Here is a 17,291-nt window from a genome sequence, read left to right on the forward strand (position 1 = left end):
CTGCACTCGTTATAAAACCTTCTTATCCTTCTCATTGAGGCTGAACCAGTGTTTTATGAAGGTTCATAACTTACTTGCTTTTGTACTCTGTGCCCCTATTTATAAACCCCAGGATTCAGTATAATTTATTAGCTGCTTTCTTTCAAACTGCCCTGTCACCTTCAGTTATTTATGCATATTAACACGTAGATCCTTCTGCTCCTGTATTTTCTTTAGCATTGTGCCCTTTATTTTGTCACTTCTCCTTGTTCCACTGAGCAAAATGTATCACTTCACACTTCACTATGTTGAGTTTGATCTGCCACATGTCTACCATTCTACCAACCTGTCTGTATCCTCTTGCAGTCTATCACTATCCTCCTCACAGTTCACAATACTTCCAAGTCTTGCATTGTCTTTAAATTCAGTAATTTTGCCTTGTACACCCAGGTCTAGGTTTTAAATATCAATCAAAAACATCAGTACGCCCTCAATATACCATCCCCCCAGTCAAAATTGAAAAAAGTTTTTTTTTTAATTTATGTTTCTAATAGGTTTGAAATCAATAATTAAACTGTTGATAATGAATTCATAGAATTCATAGAATTTACAGTGCAGAAGGAGGCCATTCGGCCCATCGAGTCTGCACCGGCTCTTGGAAAGAGCACCCTACCCAAAGTCAACACCTCCACCCTATCCCCATAACCCAGTAACCCCACCCAACACGAAGGGCAATTTTGACACTAAGGGCAATTTATCATGGCCAATCCACCTAACCTGCACACCTTTGGACTGCGGGAGGAAACCGGCGCACCCGGAGGAAACCCACGCACACACGGGGAGGATGTGCAGACTCCGCACAGACAGTGACCCAAGCTGGAATCGAACCTGGGACCCTGGAGCTGTGAAGCAATTGTGCTAGCCACTATGCTACGGCTGTATTGCAAAAAACTAATGATTCACATTACCACATCGTTCAAAAAAAAATGCCAAGTGGTACGAATATTTTTCACCTAAAGAGCCATAGTTGTAGGCATTTGGGGAGTCAAATGATTCATACATAGGAAAGCAATGTAATAAGTAGATTTGGAAATGATATGAACAACACATTTTCTTAGAACTCCTGCACCTCAAAACTTGCCGTTACACCATTAATGGACAGAACATTGATTAGTGAGGAAGATAGCAAAAATAAAAAAAACACATACTACTCAAGAGTGGTGAAAAATACATTTATGTAAGATAATTATGACGAAAAGGATCAACATGTAATTGTGGAGTTTGTGTCTAATTCACCTATTAAAGATTTTGATTTCATATGAGGAAATCAGCTGGCTCGGCAAAAGGTATTGCCATCTCTGGTGATTCCAGAGAAGCTTGGAGAAGCTGTTGAAACTGAAAATGTACAAGAGAAATCGGTCATATACAAAAACATTCTGGCTTTCTATGGTTCTGCTATGTAAATTATTGTTATTCTAAAGATTGTCCTAAAAGTTAAAAGCTCAAATGTTACAACAATGAGTTCATGGAAGCTGGAAATGAATGAAGGCCCTCTGAATTAAAAATGCAATGCAGGCAGAACCTGAACAAGAGGTGAAAAAGCACATGGCAATGGAACTCAAAATGGCTGACGAAACAAAGGAAAGAAGTGCTCTGAAAGAGAATAGCATCACCACAACTAATACTGTCTCAAATTCACTTGTCTCTCAGTCCGGAAGAAACGGTCTTGAACACGTCCGTACTTCAGAATATTCTTTATTGCGATCGGGGCCGCTCTCTAGGTATTCCGGGAAACCACCTCGGAGAGTGCCAAAGTTTTGCTCGAAACATCCTTTTTTTATATGTATTGTTAGGGGTTGTCTCTTACATTCACTTGAGCTCGCCCCCATTACAAAGCATAAATTTGTTATTAATTTGTTATTGCAATAGTTCCAGTACATAATTATACAGACTTTAAAGTTATCTATTGGCACATGAGTATGTAGCAGTCGTAGCTTAATTAGCAGGTGCTAGTTATAATTGCAAGCGGCTCCCACATTTCATACCCTGTCACCTGGCCATCTTCCTTGTTTCTCAAGGCTATTCAACTCCCTTATTTCAGCAAGTTCGTTCTCCTTCAATAACATGCTTCTACACTTGTAATTTTCCACTAACATATCCGATTCATTCTGGCTCTTAAGCTTTGCTTCACATCCCCATTCCCCCCTTTGATCGATCCATGATCACACAGCCCTCAGGGGCTGATCCTTGAGAGTCTGAGGAATTCCTCCGGGAAATCATCCTTTGGTCCAACGTCCTCATACACATTGTCGGCACCTACTAAGTCCTGCTTGTCTAACTGGGAAAGCCACTGCAGCATCCGTGGCATCACAGAGGCGCCTAAATGATTACAAAAGCATTTAACACAGGTTGCAATGATACATAGCAAAATGCAAATAACGATAAAGATAATAAATCCATGAAACAGATAGATGGTCCAGGAACTAGTCCACAGCCATCCCCACCAATCGTCCGAGGAAGACTGGCGGAGTCTCTTTGCCCCATCCCTAATGTGGTCCACTAGGTGAGTAATGTTCTCCGAGCTATCAGGGATATAAGTACAGCACTCCGAACCCACTACAGCACACGTACCTCCCTCATTGGCGAGGAGGTAGTCTAGAGCCATGCGGTTCTGTAAGGCAACCGTCCGAACAGCTACTAACTCTGCGTTGAGCTCACTGAGTCCTTCCGCGGTATTATTAGCCACCTGCTCCAATATATCCCGGAGCTTTGTGACTTTTTGGAGAGCTCTAATACTGCCGAACTGCGGCCAAAGGACAGTAGCTATCACCTCCCAAGGCACAAGGGACCTAGTGGTTTGGGCATAGGGATGTTTGGATAGGTCTGTATAATGGGTGATGCCAGGGACTACAAAGCCCATATAGCAAGAACCCGACCAATTTTCCGGCAACCAGGGATATGCTTTATGTCCGCATATAAAATAGGTATCATTGTACGAGGTCAAGTTCCCCTTGGCATCCGTCATCATGATTCTAGTCGGCTCCCCCCTCCAGGGGCCGCCACTAGTATGGTTTTCTATTGCTGACCAATTAAAGGTGAACAAGCCTTTTTGTGTAAGATTAGTTATGGATGGTTGCCAAATCAAGGTCTGGTTGCATCGGCTGGTACCTACCGGGTGGGTCCCATTGGCATGATCCTTTTTAAAACATATACTGCCTTTTGGAAATTTAGTAGGGAGGATCAGGTAGGGCGGCTGACGGGTTACATTAAACTTCGGCCACCACCATCCTTGAAACCTGTTCATATGAACCCGGCCGATCGCCAATCTATCATATCTTGTGTATCATTATCAGGATTGGTGCGATTACGTCGCAGAGCCCATTCTGCGACCTCCTTGATCAAATAGGAAAGAGGGACCAAGGGAATACCCCCATGGGCATGGCTGGGAACATGCGTACATACCTAACTAGAGGAGACATTCAATTTCTTTGCATAAGTATAAGACATAAACAGGAATGAATTCGCAGTCACATGGTGCGTTGCCCGCTTCCTCCTGGTAGGCGGGTGAGTATGGATAGTCTTACATTCAGGAACTCGTGGCTTGCCTTTCCTCGTACACCGGTAGTCCCACCGGCATGCGTAGCGATCGCAGGTCAGGGATCCGCGGGTAGTCAGGAACCGAGGCTTCTGCTCGTCTTGATGGTGGTGCTGGTGCAGGTATCTACTGGGGTCGCCGTCCACAAGGTCTCATCTGTGGTGCTGTTGGCACAGCTAAAGTTGTCCTCACGCCAAAGGTGCAGAATTCTTCCGCCGGGTTTACATCGCCGGTCGCTAGTGAATGTAAACTGGATGGCGCTGGCGAGGATCACTAGTAAAAAGAGCAGCTTCATCGTGGGGTCCTGCTCCTAGTCCGAGTAAGGTCGTATATACCTAAAACTTAAAGCGAGAGTTAATAATCACGAAAACTTCACTAGCTTACAGTGGTGGGTGTGAATCCACGCATTGCGTCCTTCAACTTTGACTGCTGTGGGGGTGGTTAGGAGAACTTGAAATGGTCCCTCCCAACGCGGTTCCAACCCCTTCCGTGTCCAATTGCGGATCATCACATGATCTCCCAGTTGTACAATATCGGAACTAGCTACGGGTGGCACTTCCTCTTGTGTGGCACGTACTCGCAAGTGGAGACTCTTAAGACTTTAGTGAGGGCTATTATATAATTAGCCATTTCTGTAGTCATGTGGTGGAACTGAATGTCTCGGGATGTATGACAGTCCCAGGGGGTGCGAAGGGGTCTTCCGTACAAGATTTCAGCGGGGCTCGATTGAGTCTTTCCCGCAGGGGTGGTTCTGATCTGGAAAAGTGCAACAGGTAAAAGTTTGAGCCAGGTGGCTCCGGTCTCTGCTTGTAGCTTAGCAAGTTTGGTTTTCAGAGTCTGGTTAGCTCTTTCCACTATCCCAGCTGCCTGGGGTCTGTAGGCGCAGTGTAACTGCTGTTTAATTCCCAGTTGAGTGCAGAATTCTTTATTGATCTGTCCCACAAAGTGAGGTCCATTATCAGCTTAAACGATAGGCAATTCCAAATCTTGGTACAATTTCACGCATAAGAACTTTTACTACAGTTGAAGCCTTATTATCTACAGTAGGATAGGCCTCTATCTATTTACTAAACACAATCACTAATACATGCCTATAACACTGACATCTTTCCAACTCAATGTAGTCCAGTTGCAGGGTCTCAAAGCGACCCTCGGGCAGTGGTGTTTTCCCCTGCTCACAGGGCACTGCCTTTCCAGGGTTATACTGCTGGCATATCAAGCAGCGACTGCTACTTCGTTGGGCTATCTCCTGCAACCTAGGATACCACCAGGTTTTCAGCAGTATATCACCTGTAGCGCGAGCACCACAGTGAGTTGCAAAGTGTACACATTCGGCCACCCAGGCTGCCAAAGCATCGGGCATACATGTCTGCCCTGCTGGGGTGACCCACAGCTTACTTTCTTTATCATGTACATACCAATTCTTCCCATGACGTTTTATCGCTAGCAGGAGCGTCCTCCTGTGGCTGGATTACATCAGTAATGGTCGGCATAGGTCTTTCAGAGGGAGACTTGTCTTTTGAGCTTTTAATCTGGCTCATCATTTTAGGCACCACCATTTCCTTTGAATGGGAGGCTTCTTTTGTTTGGTGGTCTGCCTGCCTATTTCCTTCATCTACTGGAGTTTTTCCTTTCGTATGGGCAGTGCACTTTATCACTGCTATTTCTGGGAGCATAAGAGCTTGGAGTAATTGGGTCACCAGCTGCTGATGGGAAATTGGGGTGCCAGTGGATGTTAAAAATCCTCTACTCTTCCATAATTGTCCAAAATCATGTACGACTCCAAAGGCATATCTGGAGTCTGTATAAATATTTACTTTTTTGCCTGCTCCTAGTATGCTGCACGTATTAGTGCGAACAATTCTGCTTGCTGGGCCGAGAATGAAGTTTCAAACGCTGCTGATTCTACTGTCTCCCCACCCTGGTTGACTATAGCATATCCTGATAACCGCTCCCCCCTTTCACCGATGGAAGCACTTCCATCTGTGAACATGGTCAGGTCTGGGTCGTTAAGAGGGTGAAAATTCAAAACTTAAGATTTGTAAGTTCCAATCAAAATGCATCTTCAGCTGTATGGACTGTTCATTACTTTATCAGAATTAAAAGGGCCAGAGCTCACAGGCAAACCCAGCATGGGAGTGTCAAGACATCTTCTGGATTACACACAAAAGCTTGTTGAAAGGGTTAATTGTCTTGCAGAGACAAAAAGGGGCGTATAGTGGATGGATAAATTGGAATGATGCCATTCGCATCTCTAAACTTTTTTTTATATTTTTCACTCAAATGGACTGAGAGTAAAAGTTGGAGTGCTGCCAAATTCCCGTTATCAAGTCTTTCAGCAAACACAATATGTTATTGAAACTCTGAGTGAACCAATGTTGCGTTATATCGTGGTTCTTTCCCAGACGAGCATGGTCATGGACATATTTCATTTACCCATCTGTTGTTTATAAGTAATTCTGCAATCTCATAATTAAAACATCTGTGTTGTGAGACAGGTTAGTTTCACCCGACTGATGATTATTTGTGTCAGGGAAGTTTTAACCCTGAACTAATGAAACACCGGTTTGATCATATTTGTCATATGCATTGCAACTTGTCATATGTATTTCAATTATCCTAACTTCCATTGAACACCATAAAGCTAATTTTTTTTATTCTTACATACGTGATTTTGCACCCTGATTAAAATTCCTTGTGTATCAAATTTACCCTGGAAATGCCAATGATAGCCTTTGAAAAGAAAAAATTGTTAACTGTACTCAAACTATAATCTTTAAAGGCAATGCGTAGACAATTTGAAGCTTTCAAATAATCACAGCTCGTAACAAAACTTTTAAAAGTCAAGGTCTGAAGTCAAAGTCTGAATACAGAGACAGTGAATAGAACAAAGTTTAGATGCCTAAAATTCCCTCTCTATAGATGCCTAAAACTCCCTCTCTCTCTCTCTCTCTCTCTCTCTCTCTCTCTCTCTGACTATCTGTCTACGTAACTTTACCTGTCTCTGGAACTCTTGTCGCTCTTTCTCTTTATCTAACTACCTCTCCCCATCTCTGTCTCTCCCTGACTCGCTCTCTTTCGCTCTCTCAACTTTCGCTGTCTCTATCAGTCCCTCTCTCTGTCTCTGGCTCCCTCTCTCTCTAACCCTCTCACTCTTTCTCTAAAATGGAGCTCAATTAAAATACTGAACAAAATTTTCATTCTCCTTTGAAAACTTTATCTGTGTCATTCCATTTAAGTCAATTTCCACTGATTAATTTTAGTGGCATTAGCTATTCTTAGAGACGTATATGTCTTTGTGCAGATGACCTGCTTGCTGAAATGGTTATATTTTTGTACAGAATCTAAAGTGGTGGAGAACTTGTCACGATGCCATCTCCATCCGCTATGTGACCTCAGACATTATCCATCCTTTCTTTCAATTTTCAATGTTCGTTATTTAACCGGTTTTTGGAAAGAGACATTACTGGATGTTTATTTTTCTTTTATTTCAAATGAGTTGAATTACTGCCGAATTTATCTGGACGACTTGAAACAATCTGAAGTTATTCTCGACATGTATTCATTCTTAAGTTTCTAACCGTAATCTTGTATTGATTTTCCTCCCCATTTTTTCGTTTTGGGAGCGGGGGATTAGTCATCCTCAGATATTCCTGAACAAAACTAATTGAGTGTTTTAGCCCCTTTCTGATCTTTTGGAATTCACTTAATTTGATTTTTTTTCTCTCCTTTAGACATTCCGGGACAGTCGTTAGCCATAATGGTTGGCAGTTTTGTGATGTCTTTTGCTAGTTTGCACAATCTGTACTGCCGTATTTTTACTCGCTTTATTGCTACGTTTAAAGGAGCTAGAGCTCAATTCCTTTAAACCAGCCTGTCTTCCAAATGGTGTGAAGGTTTAATTTATGTCATTTGTGCTTCTAACTTTATTTGTCTTATCTTTACTTCTGTGTATCTCACCATTTTTCTCTATTCCACAGAAATCACACCCATCTTTGATCATTGTTTTTTTTACCAGAGTATTTTGCTCTTCAAAAACCCCTAAAAAATTTTAAACTGACTCTTTTACTCATTTGGCCTTGATACCAGATTTATTGGATGTTACCTCACCGTCTGTCCGCCTTGCCGAGTTACTCTAATTTTTGGCGGTCAAAGGTTTGACTACTCGCCTTGTCCACCGGCTCGAGTGGCATCCAGCTCAGCAAATCCTTCCAGACTTGCACTAAATGTTAGGGGTGAAAATATTCACACGAAGGCCTGAATATCAGTAACAAAGCAGTTTATTATGTCAGAATTCTGGGAGATAAGATTTGGGAACTCCGCAGTCCCTGACAGCACCTTATCCCACTTAAGCTTAAACTCACATGGATTAATATACAGATTCAAGGCGGATAGCCTAATGACTTGGTTATTTTCCCAAATGCGCATTCCTTTTTTTTTTAAAGACCTTGGCTGTTTTAACTATTCCTTTCTCTGTCAATTTTATACCCAATTTTAATGCATTAATTTTCCCCCCAGTGGCCATCTTTCTTCTCCTAAATTTTTTATGCAATTCTCCTGACAATTGTCTCAGTTGCTTGGAATATTCCGGATATTGTTCACACAAGGTTTGAAGCACGCTTCCACTATCAGAGGTTGGATCTAACATATTACCCATCACTAACATTATTGGCAGTTAATGATCCTTGTGATTATTGTTTATTTGGCTAAATGGTCCTGGACCACTTTATTCAATCATGAATTTAAACGGAGTTATCCTGCTCCGTTGCCCAATTCAGGCAGGCTAATCCGTGCCTGCAAGCCTATCTAACTACAAGGTTATAACATCCTTGTTATGTTGTTACCTTAGGGTTGATCGTGCACCCTTCTAAAGCCTCTTATCGCGGGGGCACTTTTAGACAAAGGCAAGGATCATGATGATGCCGAAACCTCTTCTGTAGCTATAACTGTAGGGGCTACACACTCTCCCTTAAAGCACTAGTCCCTGACTGTGCCTGTATAACTGTAGGGGTCACACTCCCTCCCTTAAGACACTAGTCCATGACTGTGCCTGTGACTATAACTGTAGGGGTCACACTCCCTCCCTTAAATGGGTTCGCTGGACTGACCTGGATTTCGTAGGAGCATCCCTGAGCGCTGGCAGCGGGGCCGAATCGCAGATGGTACAGCGGAGGGGAATACCAAAGTGGCAAAAACTTTACTCCCAATGGGGGCCCAATTCCTCCTTCGCTCCCGAACTCGATCAGTCGCTTATGCCGCCAGTCTCAGCAGAGACTCTTTGAAATCCCACTGCTGTCACCAAAATGTGAATGCGTCTCTAATTCACTTGTCTCTCAGTCCGGAAGAAACGGTCTTGAACACGTCCGTACTTCAGAATATTCTTTATTGCGATCGGGGCCGCTCTAGGTATTCCGGGGAACCACCTCGGAGAGTGCCAAAGTTTTGCTCGAAACATCCTTTTTTTATATGTATTGTTAGGGGCTGTCTCTTACATTCACTTGAGCTCGCCCCCATTACAAAGCATAAATTTGTTATTAATTTGTTATTGCAATAGTTCCAGTACATAATTATACAGACTTTAAAGTTATCTATTGGCACATGAGTATGTAGCAGTCTTAGCTTAATTAGCAGGTGCTAGTTATAATTGCAAGTGGCTCCCACATTTCATACCCTGTCACCTGGCCATCTTCCTTGTTTCTCAAGGCTATTCAACTCCCTTATTTCGTTCTCCTTCAATAACAAACTTCTACAGTTGTAATTTTCCACTAACATATCCCATTCATTCTGGCTCTTAAGCTTTGCTTCACATCCTCACTGATATAATAGAGCTGGACACACTCATCAACCTCTGTTCATCTGCCTGTCAGTGACGTCACATTTCTGTTATGTGTCTTAGTCCCGTCCTACAACAAAGCCTAGTCTCCAGTCATCTTTGATTTTCCTGCCACTGGGCCAAGATCTCGCTCCACTAGGACTGTGCGGCGGTTAGAGTGCAGCGACCACCCCACGTTAAAAGAATCCAAACACCAGCATCTTCGACCCCAGCCCCACCCCACCCACCCAAATGAATGTTAGGACCTAGAACATCGGGACCCTCATGGACAATCCCAACAACAACAGATCTGAATGTTGCACCGCCATCACAGCCCGGGAGCTCTGACGCCATAACGTTGATATTGATGCCCTCAACGAGACTGGTAGGAGATGGGCAACTTTAAGAACAAGGTGGCGGATACACCCTTTTCTGAAAGGCAAACCAGAAGAAGAACGGGGTTGGCTTCACCGTAAAAAACTAATTGTTCAGGCGTCTCAACTAACCTTCCTGAGGGATGAGCGAACTACTCATGACCCTACGGCTCACCTGGCCCAGATAGCACACCACAGCCGTCAGTGCTTACGCTTCAACCTTAAATGCAACGAACGAAACAAAAGAGACATTCTAGCCTAGCCTCACCCAAATGCTATCCCACATCCCAAAGGGAGACAAGCTGATTCTCCTTCAATACTAGTCAGGAAGGGCGCAAATCTTTGGACAGGCGTGTTAGGCTGGGAAGGCGTGGGGAAAACAAACGCCAATGGAGACCTCCACCTGACAAAATGTTTAGAACATAGCCTTCTCATCACAAGCACCCTCTTTCACCAGAGGGACAAACAGAAGACGTCATGGCAACACTCCCAATCCAAGCACTGACACCTAATAGACTGTGTCATCGTCCAAACGAAGATGTCCGCATCACGCACGCCACAAACTGAACCAACGACTGCTGGACTGACCACCGAAAATCCGCTCTACCATCTCCATCGCTCTGGCCTCATTCCGGCACAGGCAGAAGAAACTCTGTCACAGGAGACTCAAAGTCGCTAGACTCAAAGACCCTGACAAGAAAGAGCTAACCTAATGACAACCAATGAACTAGAGTCGCAGAATGCCCACGGCATGTAATTCGCCTTAAAAACCATGATAATCAGCACCTGCGAGGAGACGCCCGGGCTCTCAACCAGGAAACACCAAGATTGGTTCGACGAGAGCAATCAGAAGATCCAAGATCTCCTTGACCGCAAGCGAAAGGTATTCCTGAACTGGCAGTTCCACCAAAACTCAAGTAAGAGGAAACAAGCCTACAGGCAACTGAAGGCTGAGGTGCAACAAAGAACTTTCGACCTGAAGAACAGATGATTGGTGGAAATAGCACAGGAGACTCAGCAGCTTGCCAACAACCACGCGGTTTCTTCAGTGCAATCAAAACCATCTACGGTCCAAGTACCCAGGGTCCCACTCCACTGAGAGTCAGAAACAGGGAGGCGTTCATCAAGGACAGAGACGCAGTCAGCGCCCTCTGGAGAGAGCACTTCGAGGACCTCCTCAACCAAGACACAGACTTTGTCACAAGCGCTCTCAACATCATCTTACAAAACGCTATCTGCCACCCTCAGCGCAGCCCCAGCTCGCCGTGAGGTTGAAAAAAAAATCTGACAGCTGAACAACCACAAGGCCTGGCACAGAAGGAATCCCCACAGAAGAAGTAAAATGCAGTGAAGATGTACCCATCACCCTTGTCTGGAAGGACGAGAGCATGCTTGTGATCTCCGAGATGCCTTAATTGTGACCATCTTCAAGAAATGAGACAGTCCGGCTGCAAAAATTACAGAGGGATTCCCCTACTCTCCGTCACAGGAAATGTCATCACGCGAATACTCCTCAACTGCCTCCTCCCAGTGGCTGAAGAGCTCCTCCCCGAGTCTCAGTGCGGCTTCAACCCATCGAGAGGCTCAATGGACATGATCTTCAGTGTGCAACAAATCCAGAGAAAGTGCAGGGAGCAGCATCAACCTCTGTACGTGGTCTTCTTCAATCTCGCAACGGCCTTTAGCTCTGTCAACCAGGAGGGATTGTGGAGCATCCTCCTCAAATTTGGCTGCCTGCAGAAATTCGTCACCATTCTCTGCCTGCTCCACTATGACATACAAGCCGTGATCGTCACCAACGGAACCACCACAGACCCAATATGTGTGCAAACTGGGGTCAAACAGGACTGCGTCATTGCACCAATGCTCTTCTCCATCTTCCTTGCAGCAACTCCACCCCGACACCTTGAAGCTCCCCTGTGGAGTAGAGCTTACCGATCAGACAAGTGGAAAACTGTTCAACCTCTGCCTGCAGGCCAGAACCAAGACCACCCCAACCTCTGTCATTGAGCTGCTGTATGCAGACGATGGCTGTGTGTGCGCACATTCAGAGGCTGAGCAACAAACAATTGTCGATGCATTCACCAAGGCATTTGGGAGAATGGGCTCAGACTTAACATCCAGAAAACAAAGTTTCTCCACCAGCCCGCTCCTCCCACACAACCTGCCCCCCAACCACCAAGATCCACGGTAAGCTCTTGGACAATGTGGATCATTTCCCATACTTTGGGAGCCTGCTCTCAGTGCAAGCAGACATTGACGACGAAATCCAACATCGACTCTAATGCGCCAGTGTAGACTTTGGATGCCTGAGGAACAGATTATTTGGAGACCGAAACCTCAAACCCAACATCAGGCTCATGATCTATTGAGCAGCTATGGTCCCCGTCCGCCAGTATACATCCGAAACATGGACAATGTACAGCAAACACCTCAAATACTTGGAAAATCACCAATGCTGCCTCCGCAAAATCCTGCAAATCCACTGGCAGAATAAGCTACCAACGGGAGCGTGTTCTCCTCAGCCAATATCCCCAGCATCGAGGCAATGGTCATGCTCGACCAGCTGCAATGGGCAAGTCATATTGCCCACATGCCCGAGCAAGACTCCCAAAGCAAGTGCTCTACTCCAAGCTCTGTAATGGCAAGTGATCACTAGGAGGGCAGAAGAAACGCTACAAGAATACTCTGAAAACCTCCCTAAATAAATGCAACATCCCCACCACTTGCCTTAGAATGCACAAATTGGAGAAAAAGCATCCGCAAAGGCGTCAGTCACCTCCAGCGTCGTAGGATGGAGCATGCGGAGGCCAAGTGTAAACAGTGGAGGGAGAGCACAGAATCCAGAGCGTCCCACTCACCTCATCAAGCACCCCTGCCAAACCTGTGACAGAGTCTCCAGATCCAGGATTGGACTATTCCGCCATCGCAGAACCAACCTCCCCGGAGTGGAAGCAGCCTCCCCGATGCTGCAGGTCTGCCCAAGAAGAAGAGTGGAGCTGGAAAGAAGAATGCATATTTTGAATGGGAATTTAAACTCAGCATCATGAAAACCTATACAGTACTTACCTTGCTGAGTTCGGAGATTGGGTCCTCAAGTCCTGAGTCTTTTCTTTTTTTTATATAGATTTAGAGTACCCAATTATTTTTTCCAATTAAGGGGCAATTTAGCATGACCAATCCGCCTACCCTGCACATCTTTGGGTTGTGGGGGTGAAACCCACGCAAACACGGGGAGAATGATGTCCTGACAGTCTTAATACTTCCTGCGCAGACTGGGAGCAGGCTGAACATGCACAATTGTGCATCTTTACATTCTTCAGGCCCTGCGTGCTTCGAGAGAAAAGAAGAAGGGCTCAAAAAGCCCCGGTCAGGTGGCTAGGTGCAGGGTACCATAGCCAAGAAGTGTCCCAGAGTAAGGAACAAGGAAGGGGGATAGGGAGAGGTCCTAGGTAAAGGACAAAGTCAGAAGCAGGTCCCAGTTAAATCCAATTATAGAGAAGCAGAGAAACATCTCCAAGTTGGAGAACGAGCAGCCTTTAAGTAAAGAGGGCTCAGGAGAAGACCTGTTAATTAAAGAGGACCATTGGGGAAAAGATATCCCTTTGGATCTGATCAACAGCACTCTGCTTGGCTTGGTCCAAAAGCTGAAATTGTGCTTGTACGTTGATGTATGAATGTATTTGGGAATCTAGCAGAACAGAATCTCAGAAGGTGAGATTATAACCTTGCAAGGTGAGCCGTCATTGAAGCTATCATAGTTGGAGTGACTTTTTGAAAATATTCCAAGTAAAGATCTTCGAAGGTCAAGATTGAAAATCCTAGGGTGGCGCAATGGTTAGCACTGCTGCCTCATGGAGCTGAGGATGCGGGTTCGATCCCGGCCCCAGGTCACTGTCCGTGTGGCGTTTGCATATTACCCCCGTGTTTACGTGGGTCTCACTCGCACAACTCAAAAAGATGTGCAGGGTAGGTATATTGGCCATGCTAAATTGGAAAAGAATAATTGGGTACTCTAAATTAATCATTTTTAAAAGTTGAAAATCCTTACGTGAGATACTGAGGCCAGGATTCTCCGACCCCCGCCCGCCGGGAGAATCCCGGGGGGAGACGCGAATCCCGCCGTGCCGCCCCGACGCCGGCTGCCCTATTCTCCGGCGCTGTTTTTCGGGCGGCGGCGGGATTCCCCCCACGCCGGTTGGGGTCCATTGACAGCATCCCCCTCGGTGATTCTCCAGGACCCAATGGGCCGAGCGACTGTCCAGTTTTTGCCAGTCCCGCTGGCGTGAATGAATCACTTCAGCACGGCGGGACCTGGCAGGTGAGTGTGCGGGGGCAGTCTTTGGGGGGGGCACGGAGGGATCCGACCCTGAGGGGAGCCCCCACGGTTGCCTGGCCCACGATCGGGGCCTACCAATCTGTGGGCGGGCTGGTTCTGTGGGGGGACATCTTTCCTCCATGCTGGTCTCCTGTAGAGCTTCGCCATATTTCCTGGGGGCCGGCACAGAGAAGAGAAACCCCACGCATGCGCAGAAATACGCCGGCCGGTCTGCGCATGTGCGGAAATACGCTGGCCGGCTGGAGCAGCGCCAACCCCTCCAATAATCACCTTGCCCCCGAAAATGTGGAGAATTCCTCACTTCGGGGATTGTTGATGCCGGAGTGGTTTGCGCCGGTTTTCCCGCCGGCATGGGGACTTAGTCCCCAGAAGTGAGGATCCCACCCACTGTTTCAGCGAGGTTGGTTGACTCAAAGTGTGACTAACAGCCTGGTGGGTTGTCGAGATATCAATAGAACCTGTTTTGGTCACACTGCCACAATTTGTGTCCTACCACAATTTGCATGTTAATTTGCATGTACCTCATACTTACCCTGAATGTTTGAGTGTAATATTTGAATTATAAATCGTTTTATCTTTCTGACCTTGTATAATAAAATTTATTTTAGTTTGTTCGAAACCCATGGAATCATGTAGTTTTATTCTATTAGCAAATGTCTTGAATGTCAAGGATCATAACTCTCAGAATTACAAAGCTATCACTGTTACTTGAAAAGAACTAGCCAAAGCATGTGCTGAATGGAAAGATGAAAGTCAAAAATAATTTTTAATGATTTCTGAACTGAGTAGGAAAATGTATCAAGATGTTTTTGTATGATCATCAGCATAATCTGAACAAATTTCTTAAAACAGCTAAAGAATATTTTACTCTGCAGTGGAACAAACTGCACAGCATGCCTCTCCAAGAGAAGAACATTAGAGGGTTAAATCATGAAAATAAACTGAAAGATAAAAGTGATCCTGAATTTAAACAGGATGAAGATAATCCAAACAGGTAGCTGATTGATACCCCCTTCACAAACTTGGACTTAGAAAACTTGCGAACATGGATGAGAATGATGATCGGGACAAATCCAAAAAAGATGTGCAGGGAGGTGAATTGTACGCGCTAAATTGCCCCTTAATTGGGGGAAAAATGAATTGGGTACTCAAAATTTATTTTTAAAAAGAAATTATAAAAAGCTGTAAAAACTGCAAAATAAGAAAGGAAACCTTCTGCAGCGAATTAAAGTGAAGCCACCAGTAGTAAAGTGAACTCTCATTTGCAAGGGAGTTGGAACAACTCTGAGAACTCATGAAAACTAGACTTTACATCCTAATTGTTGCATGAGATCGGCTGTGACACTTTAAGCTTTGTAATGTGGCCAAAACAGAAGGTGAAATGGGTCAAGGAAGCAAAAAATATGACCTGTACCGTATGTAGTGAACCAGTGGTTAAAGTGTTTTTCTGTATATTTTGATGGTAGTATATCATTAGTTATATCATTTCTGGGGAGAAAATGTTATGACCGCTGGACTTTATAAAATGATTATTCTTCAAACTGTCTTCTTTATTTCATGGTAAAATGGAGTTGTTGGAGGAAGGCTTGGGCCCACTTACAGGATCTGCCCAGAGACAAACTCATGTGCTGTAAAGTCTGTATAATTGCACCTCTTTCTTTCCTATACGCTGAGGCTTAATGATAATGTTTCTCATATCCCATTCATCTACTCATTATAGAAAATGGTAAAAGGGGCAGCACGGTGGCACAGTGGTTAGCATTGCTGCCTACGGCGCTGAGGACCCGGGTTCGAATCCCGGCCCTGGGTCACAGTCCGTGTGGAGTTTGCACATTCTCCCCGTGTCTGCGTGGGTTTCACCCCCACAACCCAAAGATGTGGAGGGTAGGTAGATTGGTCATGCTAAATTGCCCCTCAATTGGAAAAATAATTGGGTATGCTAAATTTATAAAAAAAGAAAAAAAAAAGAAAATGGTAAATAGCAATCACACAATACAACTATAGAGCGATATTTTTGAAGATACTTCATTAGCAGAGAACGCAACCCCTTTGACAGGAAACCATCTAGTGCAGAACCAAGGGACATAAACACGCTGAAAACTGCAGTAGAGCATCAATAGATGATGAGTGAGTGTATGGTTGCCTGGACTCTACTGTATAGCGTGAGAGAGAATGAATCACGCAATATAGGCTGCCTAGCTCAAATTGAAATTCTTATTTACATTGTTAGCAAAATAAATGGGGCAGCACGGTAGCATGGTGGTTAGCATAAATGCTTCACAGCTCCAGGGTCCCAGGTTCGATTCCCGGCTGGGTCACTGTCTGTGCGGAGTCTGCACGTCCTCCCCGTGTGTGCGTGGGTTTCCTCCGGGTGCTCCTGTTTCCTCCCACAGTCCAAAGATGTGCGGGTTAGGTGGATTGGCCATGCTAAATTGCCCGTATTGTCCTAAAAAGTAAGGTTAAAGGGGGGGGTTGTTGGGTTACGGGTATAGGGTGGATACGTGGGTTTGAGTAGGGTGATCATTGCTCGGCACAACATCGAGGGCCGAAGGGCCTGTTCTGTGCTGTACTGTTCTATGTTCTAAATTGCATGCTGTCAAGTGGCACTGTTGGAGATGATAACTGAGAAATTCACTGAACTGTTTATTTGTATTCTTTAATGCATGGAATGCCCATCAGCAATTACATTTCTAAATCAAAAGCTCCAGGTATACTTTTAAAATAACCGTATTGACATCAAGCTTTTAAATGTCTATGGTATGTAAGGACAGTCCACTATGCATTGGATGCATTTTCATCTCCTTGAATTCTTTAATTCCTCGAAGAAAGACAGTTGTAACTGATTTCTGAGTGAGTAAGCACAAATAATTATGGAATGTTAGTCTTATCAGCTTTATATAGAAATGTACTTATACTTTTAGAATGAAAATCTCCAGAAGCAGTATTTTCAGATGAAACAGGAGTACACCACTCTGCTCGAAGTTAACAAGAAGATCACTCTTGAACGAGACAAGCTGAGCGCAGAACTTGAAGTATTCAAAACAAAAATGGCAGGTAAATAGTTCTTAAAATTTACTGTACCCAATTAGTTTTTTTCCAATTAAGGGGCAATTTAGCATGGCCAATCCACCTAAGCTGCACATCTTTGGGTGGTGGGGGTGAAGCCCATGCAGACATGGGGAGAATGTGAAA

At 44.8% G+C, this 17,291-nt stretch overlaps 1 protein-coding gene across 4 annotated transcripts in view; it reads left to right on the forward strand.

Moving 5' to 3' along the window:
- The window catches only part of tsnaxip1 (translin-associated factor X interacting protein 1), a 131,539-nt gene that overhangs the window by 68,059 nt on the left and 46,189 nt on the right, over nucleotides 1-17,291 (forward strand). For all 4 annotated transcript variants that reach the window (XM_038806803.1, XM_038806802.1, XM_038806805.1 and 1 more), the window contains one exon: nucleotides 17,021-17,153. In XM_038806803.1, the coding sequence (XP_038662731.1) occupies nucleotides 17,021-17,153 (133 nt within the window). The remainder of the gene's footprint in view (nucleotides 1-17,020; nucleotides 17,154-17,291) is intronic.

The sequence above is a fragment of the Scyliorhinus canicula genome, chromosome 9 (assembly GCF_902713615.1).
Source record: "Scyliorhinus canicula chromosome 9, sScyCan1.1, whole genome shotgun sequence".
Taxonomy (NCBI): Eukaryota; Metazoa; Chordata; class Chondrichthyes; order Carcharhiniformes; family Scyliorhinidae; genus Scyliorhinus; species Scyliorhinus canicula.